The following is a 17,530-nucleotide window of genomic DNA, read 5'->3' as shown; positions in this document are numbered from 1 at the left end:
GATATTAGATACTGACCACCTTTTATCAAGTATATAAAATATCAATGACCATTTTGTGATCTTAACACACAAATACATCAGTTACATTTGGTTTTGGGTTCCCAAAGGAAAATTAAATTCATCAAAAGCAGAGAAACATCCCAGCTGCGCTGGCATGGCACTTGATAGAGTCAAAGAAGATAGGGCTTTCCTGTAATATATTCTATTCTCAACCTTTTGTTTTAGCTTTATCACTTCTATCCCTTCCAATGATACTCCAGCCAGTCCACCTGCATCAAACGAATAATAGCTTTTTTAAGTAGTAGCAGTTTTTTCTGTATGTAGACAATAAAAGTGCCCATCTTTAGAAGTATTTTTTTCTTTAGAATCAGACTACTCTTACTTTTTTTTATTTGAACTAATTACTGGGTGCTTTCAGAGCTTTGCTTTTCATATATTACACATATTGTAGTCACACTGTGTCCTTAGCATTTGTTTCGGTTTATAAAGAATACAATTAGCCTTTTTAGCGCTTAGTTCAGTCACAATTAAAGCTCCCCTAATGGTTAGGGATTGGTCTTTCCAAGGCTGAGAAGGTGTTTTTAATTATTCATTCCTCGGTTTGTTTCTTACAGCAGCCTCAGCTGTGCTTTATTATTCAAAGGTTAATGCAAACGGAGAAGTGGGTAAATTAAATCTGCTTGGCAGCCAACGACTGGGCCTATTAGCACACGCTGGAAGATGGGGCTGGGTATTGCAGGTTATTTCCACTATTGCAGCACCACCGAAAACAAAAACCTCCACATCCCTCACGGATAGCCCACACTGACAAGAATTATTAAGGGATACTACAAATTGGTGATTCTTAAATAGCAGATCTTCGGAAAAAATCTGTTTGTTTTGCTTACAAAGGGAGAAGACAGTGGCTGACATCTGAAAAGTAGTAACAGCTCCTATAGAAAATTGATGTATATACCATGACTAATGAACTTTGTATAATATCAAGTCCTTCTTTTCACAGGGCTCTCATAGCATTTTGCCTATGAATCCCACGGAGCATATACATCTTGCCTTTGCTCATGCTGCCCAGAGGGAAAGCCCCTTGGGGATCAGAACTGTTGTGGTTTTTATGTCTTGCCCAGATCACAGTACAGTGCCCACACATAATAGGCACTGAGGCAAAGGTGGGGAAATAAGTCTGAAAATAAGTCTCAGCACCTATAGCCAGTATTTTGCTCTTGTGGAGATCCTGATCTCCTGAAGTAATTAATCATACGTAAGTTTTGAATTAAGTCCACTAAACACCACCTCTTACTGACAATCAATGTCTTTTAGTGCTGAGTTATTATTTACGGGGTCTGTTTTAGCCACATAGCACCTTTCTTCCCTCCTACAAGGCTGATATTTAGCTTTTCTTCTCCTAAACTTGGGGCAGGGGTGGTGGTGGGGGAGTGTCTCTCTATGTTTAGTTGTTTTCATTGATGTGTGTATATCGTGGAGGTGTGAGGACAAATTTTAAAGCTACTATTAAAGAGCATATGGTAATTTTGGCCTGATACTCTTTCAGATAGAGATAGAGAGAGACAAGACAGTAGTATGCAAGATGTCAAACAGCAGGTACAGAGAAGGGAAATTAGAGCCCTAAAGAGAAACTCTTCCTATTTTCCTGTCTTGAGACCAGGCCTAAAGGATGAGGTGAGCTTTAGGATCCTGATTCACCCCTACTGCCTTCTCACTTACCTGATGATAATAACAAATGGACTAGGCACTGTTTTAAGCACTTTACATACATTAACTCATATAATGGCCACATAGCTCTATGAGGTAGCCACTCTTTCAGAGATGAAGGAACCGAGACAGCAAGAGGTTAAATAACTTGCGTTAAGTCACACAGTTAAAGGCAGAGCCAGGATTTGGACCCTGGGTCTCCGGATCTATAGTCCCCTTTCTTTACCACTGTGCCATACTAATGATTATTCTTCTTCAACAGACCTTTACTTAGTATCTGTGTGTGTAGTTTGCTTCATTAGTCCTCCAATTGACTTGTTTCCTCTCCCTCCTCTGTGCTAACTTGTGCCTCCAGGCAGCTGCTTGGAAGAAAACAGTGATGATGGGTCTTTGAGCCAGATAGCAGGGCCAGGGATACAGAGAAAAACATGCAGGTTGTAGGGTATCACAGCCGACCTTCTTGGAATAAATTAGGCAGCTGTATGAAGAAATTGTTGTTTACCATATTCCTATCCAAGAAACAAAAGGTGTTCTCAGCCAATGAAAAGTGTATTGAGGTATTTAGCTTACTTGGGAAGCAACTGCCTTAACTCTGTATACAAATAAATAAATCAACTCTCCTGTCTAAGAATACTTAAATGTCCCTAAGACCTGCTCCATCCTAACTTTGAAATGGAATGTTTACTTTGTATAGTATAAATGTTAGAAAGAAAGCTGCATTTGGAATGCTACCAAAGCACTCTGCATTCTGTCCTCAATGAGTGGTAACATTTTCGAGAACTGAAACGTTTTGAGAAAGGTTCGGCGTCCTGAAAACTGGAGGGGCAGCAGTGGCTGGCACTCTTGTCAAAAGCTTGTTTAACCTGCAGATAGCATCAGTAGGCACATTAAAGCTCTACCTAACACATGCGTGGGGGAATTTTTAAATAATAAGGAAACACCACCTGCTCCAACATGCCCAAATTGTCCTTTGAGTACAGCGGAGAGAGGCTAATTCTGGAAGCCTTGTGTGCCTTGAGACGTTTTATTTCTCACCCAAAACAGAGGAAAACACATAAGAGCTGGGGTGGGAGATGGGCAACAAAAGCATTGTTGCAAGAAGTGGTAGGTTTGCTAAAGAAATTAAGAGAATAGTCAAAGATCACTATTTCTAGTATGAAAAACAAAACAAACAAAAAGAATTTGATAGCGGAAATAAAAATGGCTGTTTGCCACCTCTGAATCTAGTCCTTGAAACATGCCCAGGATGAAAAGGTAAAAGAAAATCCACATCTTGGTCTTGGTCTTTGGTCTCCTATCTTAAGCAGGGCAGTTATCATAATGGTAACCACACAGTTTTTCCTGTTGAGTCTTCTAAATTGGCAGCAATCGTGACGTAGTAAGGGCTTTTCCTTAGGATCAGAGGGCTTAGGTTTTCTTCTGTAGGTGTGATCTTAGGCAAAGCATTTCACTTTACAGACCCTTAATTTTATCGCTTTTGAAATGAAGGCTTTGGACAGAAGCGAGTCTCAATGGGAGCTTTTTCATTTTTTCAAGTTATTTCTTTATTTTTCCTACCCCACCCTCCATACTGTGAAAGTGGCTCATTTTTCCTGCAAGGAGAGGATATGTTGAAAAGGAAGGGACAGGCTGAGAATAAATCAGTTAACTTATTTCTAGAGTCCTTCAGCTAACTAAAGGATTAAAAATTCTATAATTCAGCATTTTAAGTAATTCTGATTGACTTTATTTTTAAAATATATTTTTATTGATTTCAGAGAGGAAGGGAGAGGGAGAGAGAAATTAGAAACATCAATGATGAGAGAGAATCATTGATTGGCTGCCTCCTGCATGCCCCCTACTGGGGATTGAGCCTGCAACACGGGCATGTGCCCTTGACTGGAATCGAACCTGGGACCCTTCAGTCCACAGGCCCATGCTCTATCCACTGAGCCAAACCGGCTAGGGCCTGATTGACTTTATGCCTGTTGTCCAACTCAATGGAATTCTAGTCCAGTTCTAACCTTGCATCTGTGTTAGGAAAAAGTTGAACTAGATGATTTCCAAAGTCTTCATAATTGTAACCTTACTTCCAACAATCCACATATATAAAAATATTGGTTTCTTTTTGAATCCTTGACTTATCTTTGTGCTAACAAGTGAATGTGTCTTATAAAAATGTGGGTTAGAAGGAATAGGAAGAATATCATTTTCCCATGCAGTCCTCCTTTCTGCTTCCCAGTTTCTCTACTTCTCCTTGCTCACTGTTTAGAACAGTTGTATCTCTTAAAATTTTGTTGTAAAGTTACGTGCTCAATGCAATATATCACATGTTGGGAAAATTAAATACACAGAGAGAGACATCCTTACACAAAATATAGAAAGAAACAAGGAAGTCTAAGGTGTCATGAACTTTTACTAAGAATCTTCTGTCCTCAATAACTTATAGAAGGCTAGTTTAATCACTAAGCATACTATCTTGCTAGCTACTACCTTCCCTAGGAAAGAGGAAGGACCGAGATTATTTAGCAGTAATTATGTTTTGTTTAAAATTTTCTTTTCATCTCCTTTCTCTTTCTCTCTCTCTCTCTTTCTCTCTCTCTCTCTCTCTCTCTTTCTCTCTCTCCCTTCCTCCCTTCCTCCCTCCCTCCCTCCCTCTCTTTCTCTCTGCTATGTTATTAACACTGTTAACAAAAGGTACTGATTTTAAGATTTGGTAAAAGATAACTATAGTCAACTGAAATCATTTTTTTTTATCTTCACATCCCAAATCTAGAAAGAGGGATTGAGAATATAGGTCCTCCCATTTATTAAGCACTCATTGACAAAAAGTATAAAATAATTATTTTTCTTGGAATACTTCAAGAATAAGGACCAGATACTTCAGAACTGGACTATCTACAGTTTGGTGGATGGATTGGAGGAAAGAAAAATTGGAGGTAGGGACACCACAGAGGATACTGGTACCATCATCTAAGTGAGAGCTGATGCCTCCAGTAGACACATTACAGAGATATTATGGAGTAAGATTCTACAGGCTTTGGGGGATTTAGAGAAGAGAAGGGGGAAGCATAGTCAAAGGTGACTCTCCAGTTTCTAACCAGGTTAGAGATGCATTCCACTGGTGTTGGTACATTGATTATAGAAAGTGGATTATTAGATACCTAGAATGAAGGTGAGGAGAAAAGGTGTCTGAGGATAGAACCCCTAGGAGTTAGTCATTGATGAGGACAAAAGAATTGGAGTAGTAGCCTAATTAGAGGAAGACTCTTGAAGAGACACCTGGGGAAGAGAGTTTTTTCAGGGATGGGGATGGGAGCTACAGAGAATAGTAGTAAAAGGAAGGCAAAAAGCACAGTTGGATTTAGCAACAAAGAGGGTTAGCTCGTGCTGTTGAGAACACTGAAGACGTTTTTCACCTTGAATCTCCCCACCCCCACATGTTTTTTTTCTCATTTCATTCAGTTTTGTGGCATTTCCCCTCTTTAACTGCCTTTCCTACTGTCCTTATCTGTAACTGATCTGGACCTTGCCTGCATATTTTCTTTTAAGGGATGTGAACTACCCTTTCCTTCCAGTCCGACACTAGAGAAACACATACATCATTGTGTTGTAATCCAGAAGCTCAGTATTCCTGCAGCTGTTTACTTCCAGAGGGACTTTGGACAAAGGTGCAGCATATCATTTGTGGGAACAAAGTGCCTTCCCACTGGAAGTGATGAATTCTGCCACATGAAGTCTGACACATAAGCAGGAATTATTACTAGAGCTCCTAAGAAATCCCCAGAAGTCTCCTCCAACCCACCCTGTCCCTGTTGATTTCAGGTTAGTGTTGGCACATTGGAGATGCTCTACAAAGGCAAATTCCTTGTCCTGTGAAGCCAAGACCCCAACACTGCCCTGCATCCTCCCCTTTACCTGTCTCAGACAGTGTTAAATGAAAAGGCAGCAGACACAGCACAGTTAAGATATTCACATATATTTAAAGCATTTTAAGTAATCTTAAATAAAGACAGTGAGAGCTTAGTCCTTTTCAGCAATCCTATATAATAAAAGGCTAATATGCAAATTGTCCCCATGGGCAGGAGTTTGACCAGCTGGGAGTTAGACGTGCGCTGACCACCAGGGGGCAGCGCGAAACATGGCGGGTGCTGGTGATGGGGCGCTGGTAGCAGGCGGCAGTGGAGGTGCTGCCGGCCCCAATGGGCCCCGACAAGAGTGGGACCGCGGCAGGATGGTGCAGCAGGTGAAGGGGTAGCGCCAGGCCAAGGCAGGTGTGAGCAGAGGCCCCGATTACCCTGCCGGTTGCCCCACAGGTTGGCCCTGATCCCTGGCCAGGCCTAGGGACCCTACCTGTGCATGAATTTCGTGCACCGGGCCTCTAGTTTTATTATAAATTTATAAATATTTTATGCATAAGGCTCATCCACTGTAGGCGGCAGCATGGAAAGCTAGACACAATTTATAAAGTTGATTCTCTAACAGAATTTCTCCAAGCACCAACTTTGGGCATTTAAACAATTGTAATTTGCTAACTGATATTTGCATTTTAACAAATTCATCTAATTGCATTTTATTTTGAAATTTGACTGTTGTGTTTATTTTTCTTCTTTAAAATATAAAATCTTAAAAAATAAGAGTATCAATTATTAAGAATACTGTAAATGGTAAAACATTGCTAAGTAACCTCATACCTGAAAAATCTTGATATTAAATAAACATTGTAGTCTGAAAAATTGGACTTCTTGGAAGGAGCATGAATTCTGATAGGTTCCAAAGTTCTGCTGGATCTAAATAACATTAGCTTTTAGGGTTATGATGGTGATGGAGATAGTGAAGATGATGATGATTTATATACAGTCTCGGTAGCTTTTTTCAAGCCCTAGGATCTTGAAACCCTTCTTATAAAATCACCAGGTAATTAACCTTTTGAATGTGTTGGTGAACTTATATATTATCCACAAGGCATGACAACAAACACAAAAGCAGTGAACATTTGGAGGCTTACTAATTGGGCCCTTATAGAACCCATTATTCAAGCTCCGTGAGTACAGTTCTACTAAAACTTTACAGTTGCTCCCATAATTGCCCCATTTTACAAATGAGTGAACTAAGGCGAAGGGAGATTAGTTCAAGAAGCACTGCAATAAGCTTTGGGATTCCAAGTGGTGTGGATATGCCATTTCTAAGATGATAGAGGAGGCCAGGAAGTATTTTCTTAGAGAGATATATTTTGGCCACATAAACCAACTTAGAGTAATAATATTGATTGTGTTATTTAACCCACTGTTAACTGCATAGACAGCTGACTGACTTCAAAGAGCCAATAAAATTTGGAGTTCTGACTGAGAGCCAAATAAAACTTAGATTAGGCAAAAATTGAATGTAAGTTATCTACAAACACTACTCACTTTTTGTGAGGTATCTCCAGCCTTCTTCTGAGTCTCTTCCTTGGTGGCACTCTTTGGTGACTCCTTATTTAGCCTAAATTATATAATTAACTAATATAAATTATATCTTTGTTTTGGGGAAATGTGTCTTTGCACATTATTTCATAGCTGTGTACTGTCATGTATATACTCTTCAAACTAACTTTCTTCATCTTCCTTGGAGTAATGTATGTACAAACCTATAATTTACTCTACTTTTAAGCTCTTCCTTCTGATAAACTTACCTATTCATGTTGGGTCTAATTATAGCTCAGAGTGTAACCATGTTTATTATTCATCTGAGTGAGTGAGCTTGTCTGGCAACAGGGTGCCATGGTTGCCAAAGCTTAATTGTCATCTGATCTGAATATATTATGTCTGTACCTCATTGTCAGCTTCAGAAGAGGTAGGTAAAGGGGAAGATGGGTTGAGAATGCTGTATTTTGGTCCATTGCACCACTGCTTCTCAACATGTTTCAACACTCTGCGACAAATTTGGCTGTGATTTTTTTTCATCTTTTTTAAATAAGAGAAATCAAACACGAGAGATAAAATTGAACTCTCTTTCATTCCCCATCTCCAGGTCCATTTCTTCTATTACACCACTCCACTCTCTCCTGTTCCTTGCACAGCCACTATCATGGACTTACCTTTCCAGTTCATTTCTTAAAAGATTTGGCATAGATATCTATCTCTATACAATATAAAAGAATTGTTTTATGTATCTAGTTTAAACAATAGGATCACACTGTATAAATATGCTGCAGCTTAGCTGCTGTTCTCACACAGTATTTTGGTAGATTTTTTTGGCATACTTTTTCCCAGTATGAAACTTTGATAGATATATAAGAACGTTTCTAATGTGTAAGTTATGAAGCCTAGTTATAAAACATAACTACTGAATTTACCAGTTATACTGAGAAGTAGAATATTACTAGAACCGCTGAAGCTCCTGTGTACTATTCCTCCACCGTCTGATTCCACCCAGGAAACTACTCTTTTGAACTTGGTGCTCATTTATTTTCTTGCATTAATATATATGTATGTGTCCTTCAACAGTATATTTTCTTGTTTTCAAAATTTATAGAAATAGTATAATTATTCCTTTTAGATGTGATTTTTTATTCAATATATTTTTAAGATTCATCCATTTAGTTTATGTATTGTCACTGCTTGTGTAGTATTCCTTTCGGTGAATTTAAACATTTTTCTATCAAAGGACATTTGTGTTGTTCCCAGTGTTTATATTTACAAATAGCATTGCCATGAATATTCTTGTACATGTCTTCTGTTACACATATATAAAAATTTCTCTGGGCTATGTACTTAGGAATGCAATTACTATGTTGTAACATATGAGTATATCCAGGGTGTCCCCCAAAATGTATACTTACTTTGAATAATTATTAATTCTAATGGGTTAAATCTGAAAAGAAAGAAACATCAATGGAGCTATCAGAAAAAAGTATGTACATTTTTTGGGACACCCTGTATATTCAACTTAAGTAGGTAGGTCCACATTTTTATCCAAAGTGATTGAACACACTCATCAGCAGTGTATGGGAGTTCTTGTTTTTCAACATCCTCATCAACAGTTGGTTTTGTCAGGCATTAATTTTTGCCTATATGTGTTTAAAATAATATCAAATTGTATTTTTGTTTCATTTTTCTGATTTTAATGAGATTGAGCATTTTTAAATGAGTACTAGAGGCCTGGTACACGAATTCATGCATGGGTGGGGTCCCTCGGCCCTGCTGGCAATCGGGGCCGTCTTGCCCAGTCCTGATCGGAGCAGATGGAGGTTGGCTGGCCGGCCGGGGAGGGACCGTGGGAGGGCTCCAGGGCATGTCCAGCCCTCTCGCCTAGTCCTGATCAGCCGGACTCTAGCAGCAAGCTAACCTACCAGTAAGAGCATCTGCCCCCCTTGGTGGTCAGTGCATGTCATAGCGACTGGTTGAGCGGACACTTAGCATATTACATTTTTATTATATAGGAGTAGTCATTCATATTTCTTCATTTTGAAAATGCCTATTTATATCTTTTCTAATGGATTATTAGTCTTATTGATTCATAAGATTTTATATTTTCTGAACACTAGAATTTGGTCAATTTTATATAATCCAAATCTCTTGTCTCAGTGTGTGGGCTCGTCTCATTAGTCTCTTTAGTCAAACTCTAAAACTTTTGACTTTTGCATTTAAGTACTTAATCTGTCTGCAGCTGAAGTTTGTATATTTTTTGAGGTAGAAAACCAATTTCTCTGTTTTCAAAATAAAACAAAACTGTTTTCCTAGCTCCATTAGTTCTGACACGTATCTGATTTCCATGTGTGCATGGACAAGTTTGAGGAGCTTTTTTTTGAGCTTCCAAATAGGTTTTAGGATCAGCTTGTCAAGTTTAATTTTGTTTTTAAATTGTTGGACTTTTTTATTAGAATTGTATTGGGTCAATTGGGAGGAAATTGACATTTATAATATATTGGGGTCTCCCTACCTATAAAGTTTGTAGCTCTCTGTATTTAATTCTCTTGAATGTATTTCAGTATTATAATTTTCTTCATAATAATCTTATATTTTTATGAAAATTATTTCTAGGTTCCTTATATTTTTAATACTACCATAAAAGATATTTTAAATACATTTTCTAATTTTGTTGGAGTATTAAAAGGCAGTTGATTTTTGCATATTGATCTTATATTTAGCTATTTTGCTATATTCTTTTATTAAGTTTGATAAATTCTAGAGAATTGGGGAGTTTTTTCTGTGTTCATAAATACTGCAAGTGTTAAGTTTTATTTCTTCCACCTCAATCCATATACCTTTTTTCCCTTGCCTTGATGAGTATGATCTCTAATACAGTAATGATTCGAATTGGATGTAGTGGACATCCTTGACTTGTTCCTCAATTTTAAAAGGTGTGCTTTTAATATTTTACCATCGAATATATTAGTTGCTGTAAGGTTTTTATAGATGCCCTTTATCGGGTTAGGTTAAAGAAGTTTCTTTCTATTCCAATTTTGCTATGAGTTTTTATCATGAAGGGCTATTATTAAAGCCTGTTGGGTACTTTTTCTGCATCTGTAGAAATTATGAGGTTTTTTTCTACTTAATCTGTTAATAAGATAAATTACATTAATAATTTTCTGTTATTAAACTAGCCTTGCATTCCCAAAATAATTCGGACTTGGTTAAGATGCATGCTTTTTTGATATATTGCTCAACAATACAATTTTTGTGGATATAAACTAATTTCAAAATAGAAGCTAAATCTCTGTTGACAATAAAATCTTTCCCAGACACCTTAACAGGGTTGCCCACTTTACTACAGGATGTGAGGATAATTTCAGGCTGTTAGATGTTGGTATTGGCTTGATATGGCAAAAAGAACACTGGAAAGCTAAGTTATTTTTGCCCTTCAGTTCACCTGAGAAAATTAATACAGTTCAATTGACTCATGTGGGCCTTATCTCCCTCAGTGAGTTTCTCTGAGACCCAGGGACATATATTTATTGCTTGCAGCCATGTGGCTTCACTTGCTTTGCTGTTAGTCCATCATCATCCAACCGACATTTACTTACTAGGCACTGAGGACAAGGCAAAATCTTTTTCTCAAGGAACAACTATTCTAGTGAGGAACAGAAAAAGTAAAGTTACAAAACACAGTTATAAAATGAAATGATACATCTTACCTTCTATAGACCACACTAGTGGTGATGTGTGGGGATGGATGGATATGGATAGAGAGTCTTTGGGTGCAGAGAGAGAAATGAAGAATCAGATGAGATATGATACTTAAGCTAAGTTTTATGGATGATGAACATTTACTGATCTCCAAGAGCATCATTTGTTTTCTAAGTTGTTAACAAATGATAGTAGCCGTTTTTTTGTTTTTTTTCTCTCTCTAGCTGCCCTTTTAGCTTTGAAATTTCATCTCTTTGGCCCTATGACCATATTATCCTTTTCAGGACCTCATAAATAATTACATGCTTTATTAATTGTTTGTGTTCCCACCTGTGTCTTTGGTCCTTGAATCTTTTTTTCCATAGATTTAGGGTTGTGAATGACAAAAGAGAATCTTCTTTGTTCTGTTTCATTAAGTAACTAGAGGCCCGATGCACGAAATTCATGCCAGGGGCTCGGCCCTCACAGCCCCAACTGCCGCTACCCTCTGCAGGGTGATCGATTGCGGAGCCCCCCAACCCCCCCTCCCCACTGATAGCCCTGCAAAGGGTGGCAGCCCCAGCTGACTTGCGACCTGCCCCCCACCCAGTGGTCGTTCTGGAAGGTCATTCTGCCGTCTGGTCTAATTAGCATATTAGCTCTGTATAATATAGGATACCAATATACTTCATATATAGAATACTGATGATATTGACAAATGAATCATCATATAAAATGAACCTATTAACTTCATTGTGTTTTTATGAAAATGCTCAATTTATTGTTACCATAAATAGATATTTTAAATTCCAAGCGTTTATATAATCTCTAAGCACATTTCATTTGTATGTCTTATTTCAGTGCTGGACCCAAAGGAGACAACATTTATGAATGGAGGTCAACGATATTGGGACCCCCAGGATCTGTCTATGAAGGAGGGGTGTTCTTTCTTGACATTACCTTTTCACCAGACTATCCGTTTAAACCCCCTAAGGTCAGTATGATGTATTGATTCATATTTAGCGATATATATTGTTATATCTGTGTACACATATACATATTCTTAAATATACATATCTAAGAATGCACATCTATCCTGTTAGCATAGACAATGTCCAAGGGCTGATTGTATGTAAAAGGAAACAGAATGCACAAAAGTATAGGTTATTCCTCCACTTCAGCCCTGTATTTCATATTGCATTGTTTTTTGCCATCCTTTCTCAGTGTCTCCTTTTTTTGTGGTATATGTTTAAATATAACATTAGAAAGCATGTTATGGCTGAAAATAGGGGAGTAAAATTGGGCTCGTACCAGCCCTTGAGCCTGAAGCTGGAGCCAGAGCCACACCCACACTGGTAGCCAGACTGGAAGTGGAGGGAGCCCCACCAAGGCAGGGCTTATGGCACCAGCTATGGCACTCTGAGTTCCAGAGCCTCCGTGGTTCAGCTGCTCACATGAAGTGTACACATGCACTAGAATGGAAAGTGTGACCCACAAGGCTTAAAAATCACGCCAAGAAATTCAGTAAAGAAGTGTTTTCATATTAGTACAAATGAATAATTAATGAAACTCATATATAAATGACTAGAGCAAGTGCAGGAGTACAGTGTCAATGAGAACGTGGTAAAATTTTCACTTATCTAAATCAAGATTATGTACTTTAAGAATTCTTCACGTTCCTTTCTACTGCCTATAAGCCAGTCATTTGACAAGTTTAAATTTGTTCTCTGCTGTGGAAAGGAAAAGACCCTGCAAACACTGTGTGTATTGACTATCATGAAAGAATTCTCATTTGATAAGACTTACCTCTCAATGCCGAGGGAAATAAAACTTATTTCAGTTGTAGGTTGGAGTAAATTTTAAAAAGCAAGAATAAGTCTATACCTTCACCATGACTTTCTATAATTCCCCTCCCTTTTTCCTACCTTTCTTCTCTTTCATTTTCTCTCTCTTCCTTTCTTCTTCCATTTCATTGATGATTGCATGTTGTTTTTATTTCAAAGCAAAAAGTAATAACTATTAATTTTTCCAAAGAAGAAACCAAGGCATAGAGAAACTAAATAATTTGCCCAGCATTATTTAGCAAGTAAATAATGGTGTCAGGGCTTAAACCAGTGGTTCTCAACCTTCCTAATGCCGTGACCCTTTAATACAGTTCCTCATGTTGCGGTGACCCCCAATTTCATTGTTACAAATTGAACAAAATTAAAGCATAGTGATTAATCACAAAAACAATATGTAATTATATATGTGTTTTCCGATGGTCTTAGGCGACCCCTGTGAAAGAATCGTTCAACCCCCAAAGGGGTCGCGACCCACAGGTTGAGAACCGTTGGCTTAAACTCATGTTTCTTACTATATTACACAATACATTGTATCCAAGCTGAGAGACTTGGTAGCACTAGTGATCACCCAGAGCTGCATTTGGTAGGTTTTCAGTGACAAAGCCATAATATATCTAATTATTTTATCCTTTTACTGAATTGGAACCTTATGTCTTTCCATCTACCTTGGACCAGCCCATAAATCACCTGGAATACCTGTTACTCTACCAGTGATGGAGGACCTTTCTCTGACAGCCTCCTCAGTAAAGGAAGTTCAGAGCAGGGGAGAGAAGGGAAAGCTCAAATTGGGCAGTTGTGCTACTTGTATGTCTGGTGTAGTCTGTATACATCTCAGAAAATGTATGGACTTATCCAAGTTCCCCATGACAGAAATGTGTAGATTAAACAAATCTAGAAGGGAAAGCTAATAAGATAGATAAACTAGTTCAGTTTCCAAAAGACCTCGATGAACTGGAAGGATAGGCCAAAACTAACAAGATGGAATTTAACCTGGCTACATATGTAGTATTTCATTGAGAATCAGAACGAAATCATGATACAGATAGAAAAGAGAGACCTGCTTTATTTTCCTATAAAGAAAATTTGTGGGCTCTTGGCTGCCTAAAATTCTATGGGTACTTGGGGTTCTTGAAAGCTTAAGGAGACATTCTTAGGAATATAATTTTCAGGACTTTGAACTGGTTGCACTGTATCTCAAGTGACTCATTCACTTTTAAGCTCCTCATTTTAAGGACAAATGAATAAGCTTGGGAAAAAGAGAGTTATTGGCAGTCTTGAGTTTCTTCACTTGATCTTCACTGTACTGAGCATAAGCTGTACCTACTTATTTCTCCTCCAGTATACCCAAGGAAGGCTAGGATGTTTCCTTTCACAGATGATGAAGCTTAGAGAGGTTTTTCAGTAATGTACAACCACAAATCTACTTGAACCTCTGACTCCAGGGACCATGCACTTTGCACTGAATTATACACAGTTAGCCTGAAGATGTTTACTAGTAAAAATAGGACATAGAAGGAATGTGATATCTGGCCTCGGATGTTTCAGGAACTCTGCGGTGTGAGTTGGGGTTAGACTTTATCCTGGATGGCTGCATAGGACAAAAATAGAAGCAGGAGGGTGTCAGTTACAGGAAAGTAGATTTCAATTTTCTATATGTGAAAAATCTGACCCATAGTTGGACAGTCTGGTTTTGAATAGCTATGCTTCTGAAATACTAGGCTTCCCTTTTTTTTGTTGTTAATTGTCTACTACTAGGCTTCCTTTTACTGGGAGTGTTTTTTACAAAAAGAATATTACCAGAAAAGATTAAATCCCTCTACTGAATGAATTTGATTTGACAATTTCTTAGGACTAAGAAAAATCAAACTTTGGTAATGCTAATCACAATTTAAATGCTCATTTATTAGAAACTGGTAGGAAGTTTTTCAAAGCATATTATTACCACCTAATTATTAGAAATCAAATTTTATAGACAGATGTTACTCTACTAAAGGGGAAAAGTTTGTAGGTGTCTTGAAAACTGTTAACTAAAACAAAGACTTATTAATAGTTTTGAAGTACCATTGTTCATGCTTTCCTAGTCCGCTGTTACTCTAAGTAATCCATATTTGGGCTTAAGCTTTGTTGTTTTCTCTGTTGCCCTCATCCTGTGCTCTTTTCCAACAACCTTACCACACACTTGGATTCATTCAACATTTCCCAGTACTCTGAAGAATGAACCCAGAGTAGGGTAGGTGTCAGGTAGAATTGTTGGTGAGAGCAGAGGCTCAGAAATAAATCTGATTAGCTGTCTAATGGTTATCAAATATCCATACATAAAATTAGTCTGTGGCATGATTGGATTCATGAAATGAACTTTTCCTAAACTCTCACACTTGGAATTTTTACGTACTATAGTGCTCAAATATATCGCTTAATGGTCAGTAGAGCAATTTGGATGATTCGTCTTGCCACAGGAACTTTGTGGGAGTAGGGCTTCATCAATTCGGACAGCCCTACACTTCAGCACCTAAATCCTAATAAGGCAAGAAAAACAATTTTTATAAGTAGATACTGCTCATTATACTTATTATACTAGTTTTAAATGGGCCAAGTACTAGTTGTACTTTCAAATGCTATATCTCAGTAAAGTTTTTAGTACATTGCTTTTCTTATGCATGGAATCAGTATGTTTATGCATTTTTTTACTAAATCTATAGCAATTTTGTTTTGTTTAACATTGTTAGTTGTATCTAAAATATCTGATGCCAAGTCTTTAGTTGAATTGTTAACCACTAGTAATATTATTTCTTTGGGAAAATATTTGTTTAATGAAAATTTAGAAATGACATGTGGCCGAAAATAAAAGCATATTATTATGCTGGTAAGTCCCAAAGTTTTTTAATACTGTATTTTTTTTTCAGTGTAGGCATACATTTTAATGTTATAATTCAGATATCTATTTTTAAAGTAGACGTTGCTTTATATCTTATTGAGGATTACATTTTCTTATTCATTTTATAGATAATTACTCCTGTACTCAAAATCTGCACTTTTTTATTTTAAAAGTCTAATGCATATTATAATATTTTAACTTTGCAAAGTCTACATACTTGTAATGGAATAAAAAGTAATTACAGATAAACAAAAGGAAAAAATTAAATTACCTATAATCCTAATCCAGAAAGTAATTACTCATACCATTTCTTTTGAGATTTTTGTTCTCTGCATCCCTATATATAAATATGTTTTTATGTACACACACAAATATATATACACATAAAAATTGGGCCATATTCCTTCCTATGATTTTAGAATTAATTTTTTTACCTAACATTATATATTCACCCACCACTATATATAGTTCCAATAAGCATATAACTACATTACAGTTATAGAGGCTATGAAATATTCAATTATATAAATATATCAAATTTAACTAATTTCCTGTGATTGGACATTTAAGTTCTTCTCAAAATTTCTCTTATAATCAGTGATGTGATTATGTGATGAACATCTTTATACTTACATATTTTATATAATTCCATTATTATTTCCTAAGGCATATTTGTTGACATGGAACTTCTGGGAAAATGGGATTATACACATTTTTAGAATTTTGATAAAGGTTGGCAAATTGCCCTCCAGAAAAGCATTGTATTCATTTACTTCATGGTCATCCACACATGATAGTATAGAATTCCCTACACTCTCATCAGCTCTGAGAATCCCTAGTCTTTTTTAATCTCTGCCATCCCAGTGGATGAAAACTGGTATCTCATGGTTACTTTAATTTTCATTTTTTTGACTACCAGTGAAATGTGGAATTATTTTCTTTTGTCCAATTATTTCTCCTTTTGTGAATAATATGCAAGGTTTTTTTGACGTCCCACATCAAATAAAATTAACAAGTGTACTTGAAAAATTTAGAAGCAAAATCATGAAATATGTTTTATTCCTGTATTCTTTTATTTGACTGAAAATATTGTGACATCATGTCTAATATTTCATATCTTAGAGTTCTAATGACATATGTCAGATAACATGTCAGATCTTTGTTTTTACAGTAGAAATACACAGAGGAGCCTATTTTCTGTCTCCTATGGATCTGGATATTTTATTTGAAAAATAATAATAATAAGTGGGCATTCTATAAAGATTTAAGAGTAGGTAGGAAGGAGGATCAAGCATGCTTGTTATTTATTTGTAGTATCTCAGACAACCTATGCACAAGTTAGACATGCTGTCTCAATGTTCAAATCTATTACTGTATTTTTTGGTAATGGAAGACAGTATCTGCCAGTCGATATTTTCCAAAAAGGAATGATAAAATTTGTACCTAAGATCTTTAAAAACAACAACTACATGTATACATAGAAATATTCACGTCATAAATAAAGCTCTTTAATGTTAATATCTAAAAGCTTTTTAATATAGTTTGTTCTTTCATTACAAATTTCATCAAACATATTTGAAAATAAATCTTAACTTGGAGGTCATTTCAGAGAGTATTGTATGTTATATGGGGGTGATAAAATCTATGAATCACTTACTGATTAAATTTCAGTTAATAGGAAAGGTCTCACCAGCTTTCAGATGATGAAATAGATCATTTAGGTCCGTCAGATTTTCATTTTGTTATCCTCATTAGATTTTAACCTTAAATTGACAAGTAAGGCTAATAGTGAATAAAATAGCTAGTTAGTTATAGTAAGAAGCTATGATAGCCAGTATTTAAAAGCCAGAGATAGATCTATAACTAAAGTTCAACAAGGAATTCCACAATTTTCTTCTTACTAGGTTATTATCATTGGCTTGTTTTTGTTGCTTCTGCTACTGTTCAAAAAAGTTGACAGTGTTCCCCAGAATTTTTGGAAAGAGCCATAGTCTGCATGTGTAAACCCAACTGCCTACTCATTTGCTCTGGCCTTG

General features: G+C 36.7%; 1 protein-coding gene across 1 annotated transcript in view; it reads left to right on the top strand.

The window, feature by feature from the left end:
* Positions 1 to 17,530, top strand: part of LOC102429679 (ubiquitin-conjugating enzyme E2 E2) — a 239,191-nt gene that overhangs the window by 160,489 nt on the left and 61,172 nt on the right. Inside the window, exon 3 of the mRNA XM_006087622.3 lies at positions 11,637 to 11,769. Coding sequence (XP_006087684.1) covers positions 11,637 to 11,769 — 133 coding nt within the window. The remainder of the gene's footprint in view (positions 1 to 11,636; positions 11,770 to 17,530) is intronic.

The sequence above is a fragment of the Myotis lucifugus genome, unplaced genomic scaffold, assembly GCF_000147115.1.
Source record: "Myotis lucifugus unplaced genomic scaffold, Myoluc2.0 scaffold_39, whole genome shotgun sequence".
NCBI lineage: Eukaryota > Metazoa > Chordata > Mammalia > Chiroptera > Vespertilionidae > Myotis > Myotis lucifugus.
The sequence above is the reverse complement of the archived record's forward strand: the minus strand, read 5'-3'. Positions and strand labels throughout refer to the sequence as shown.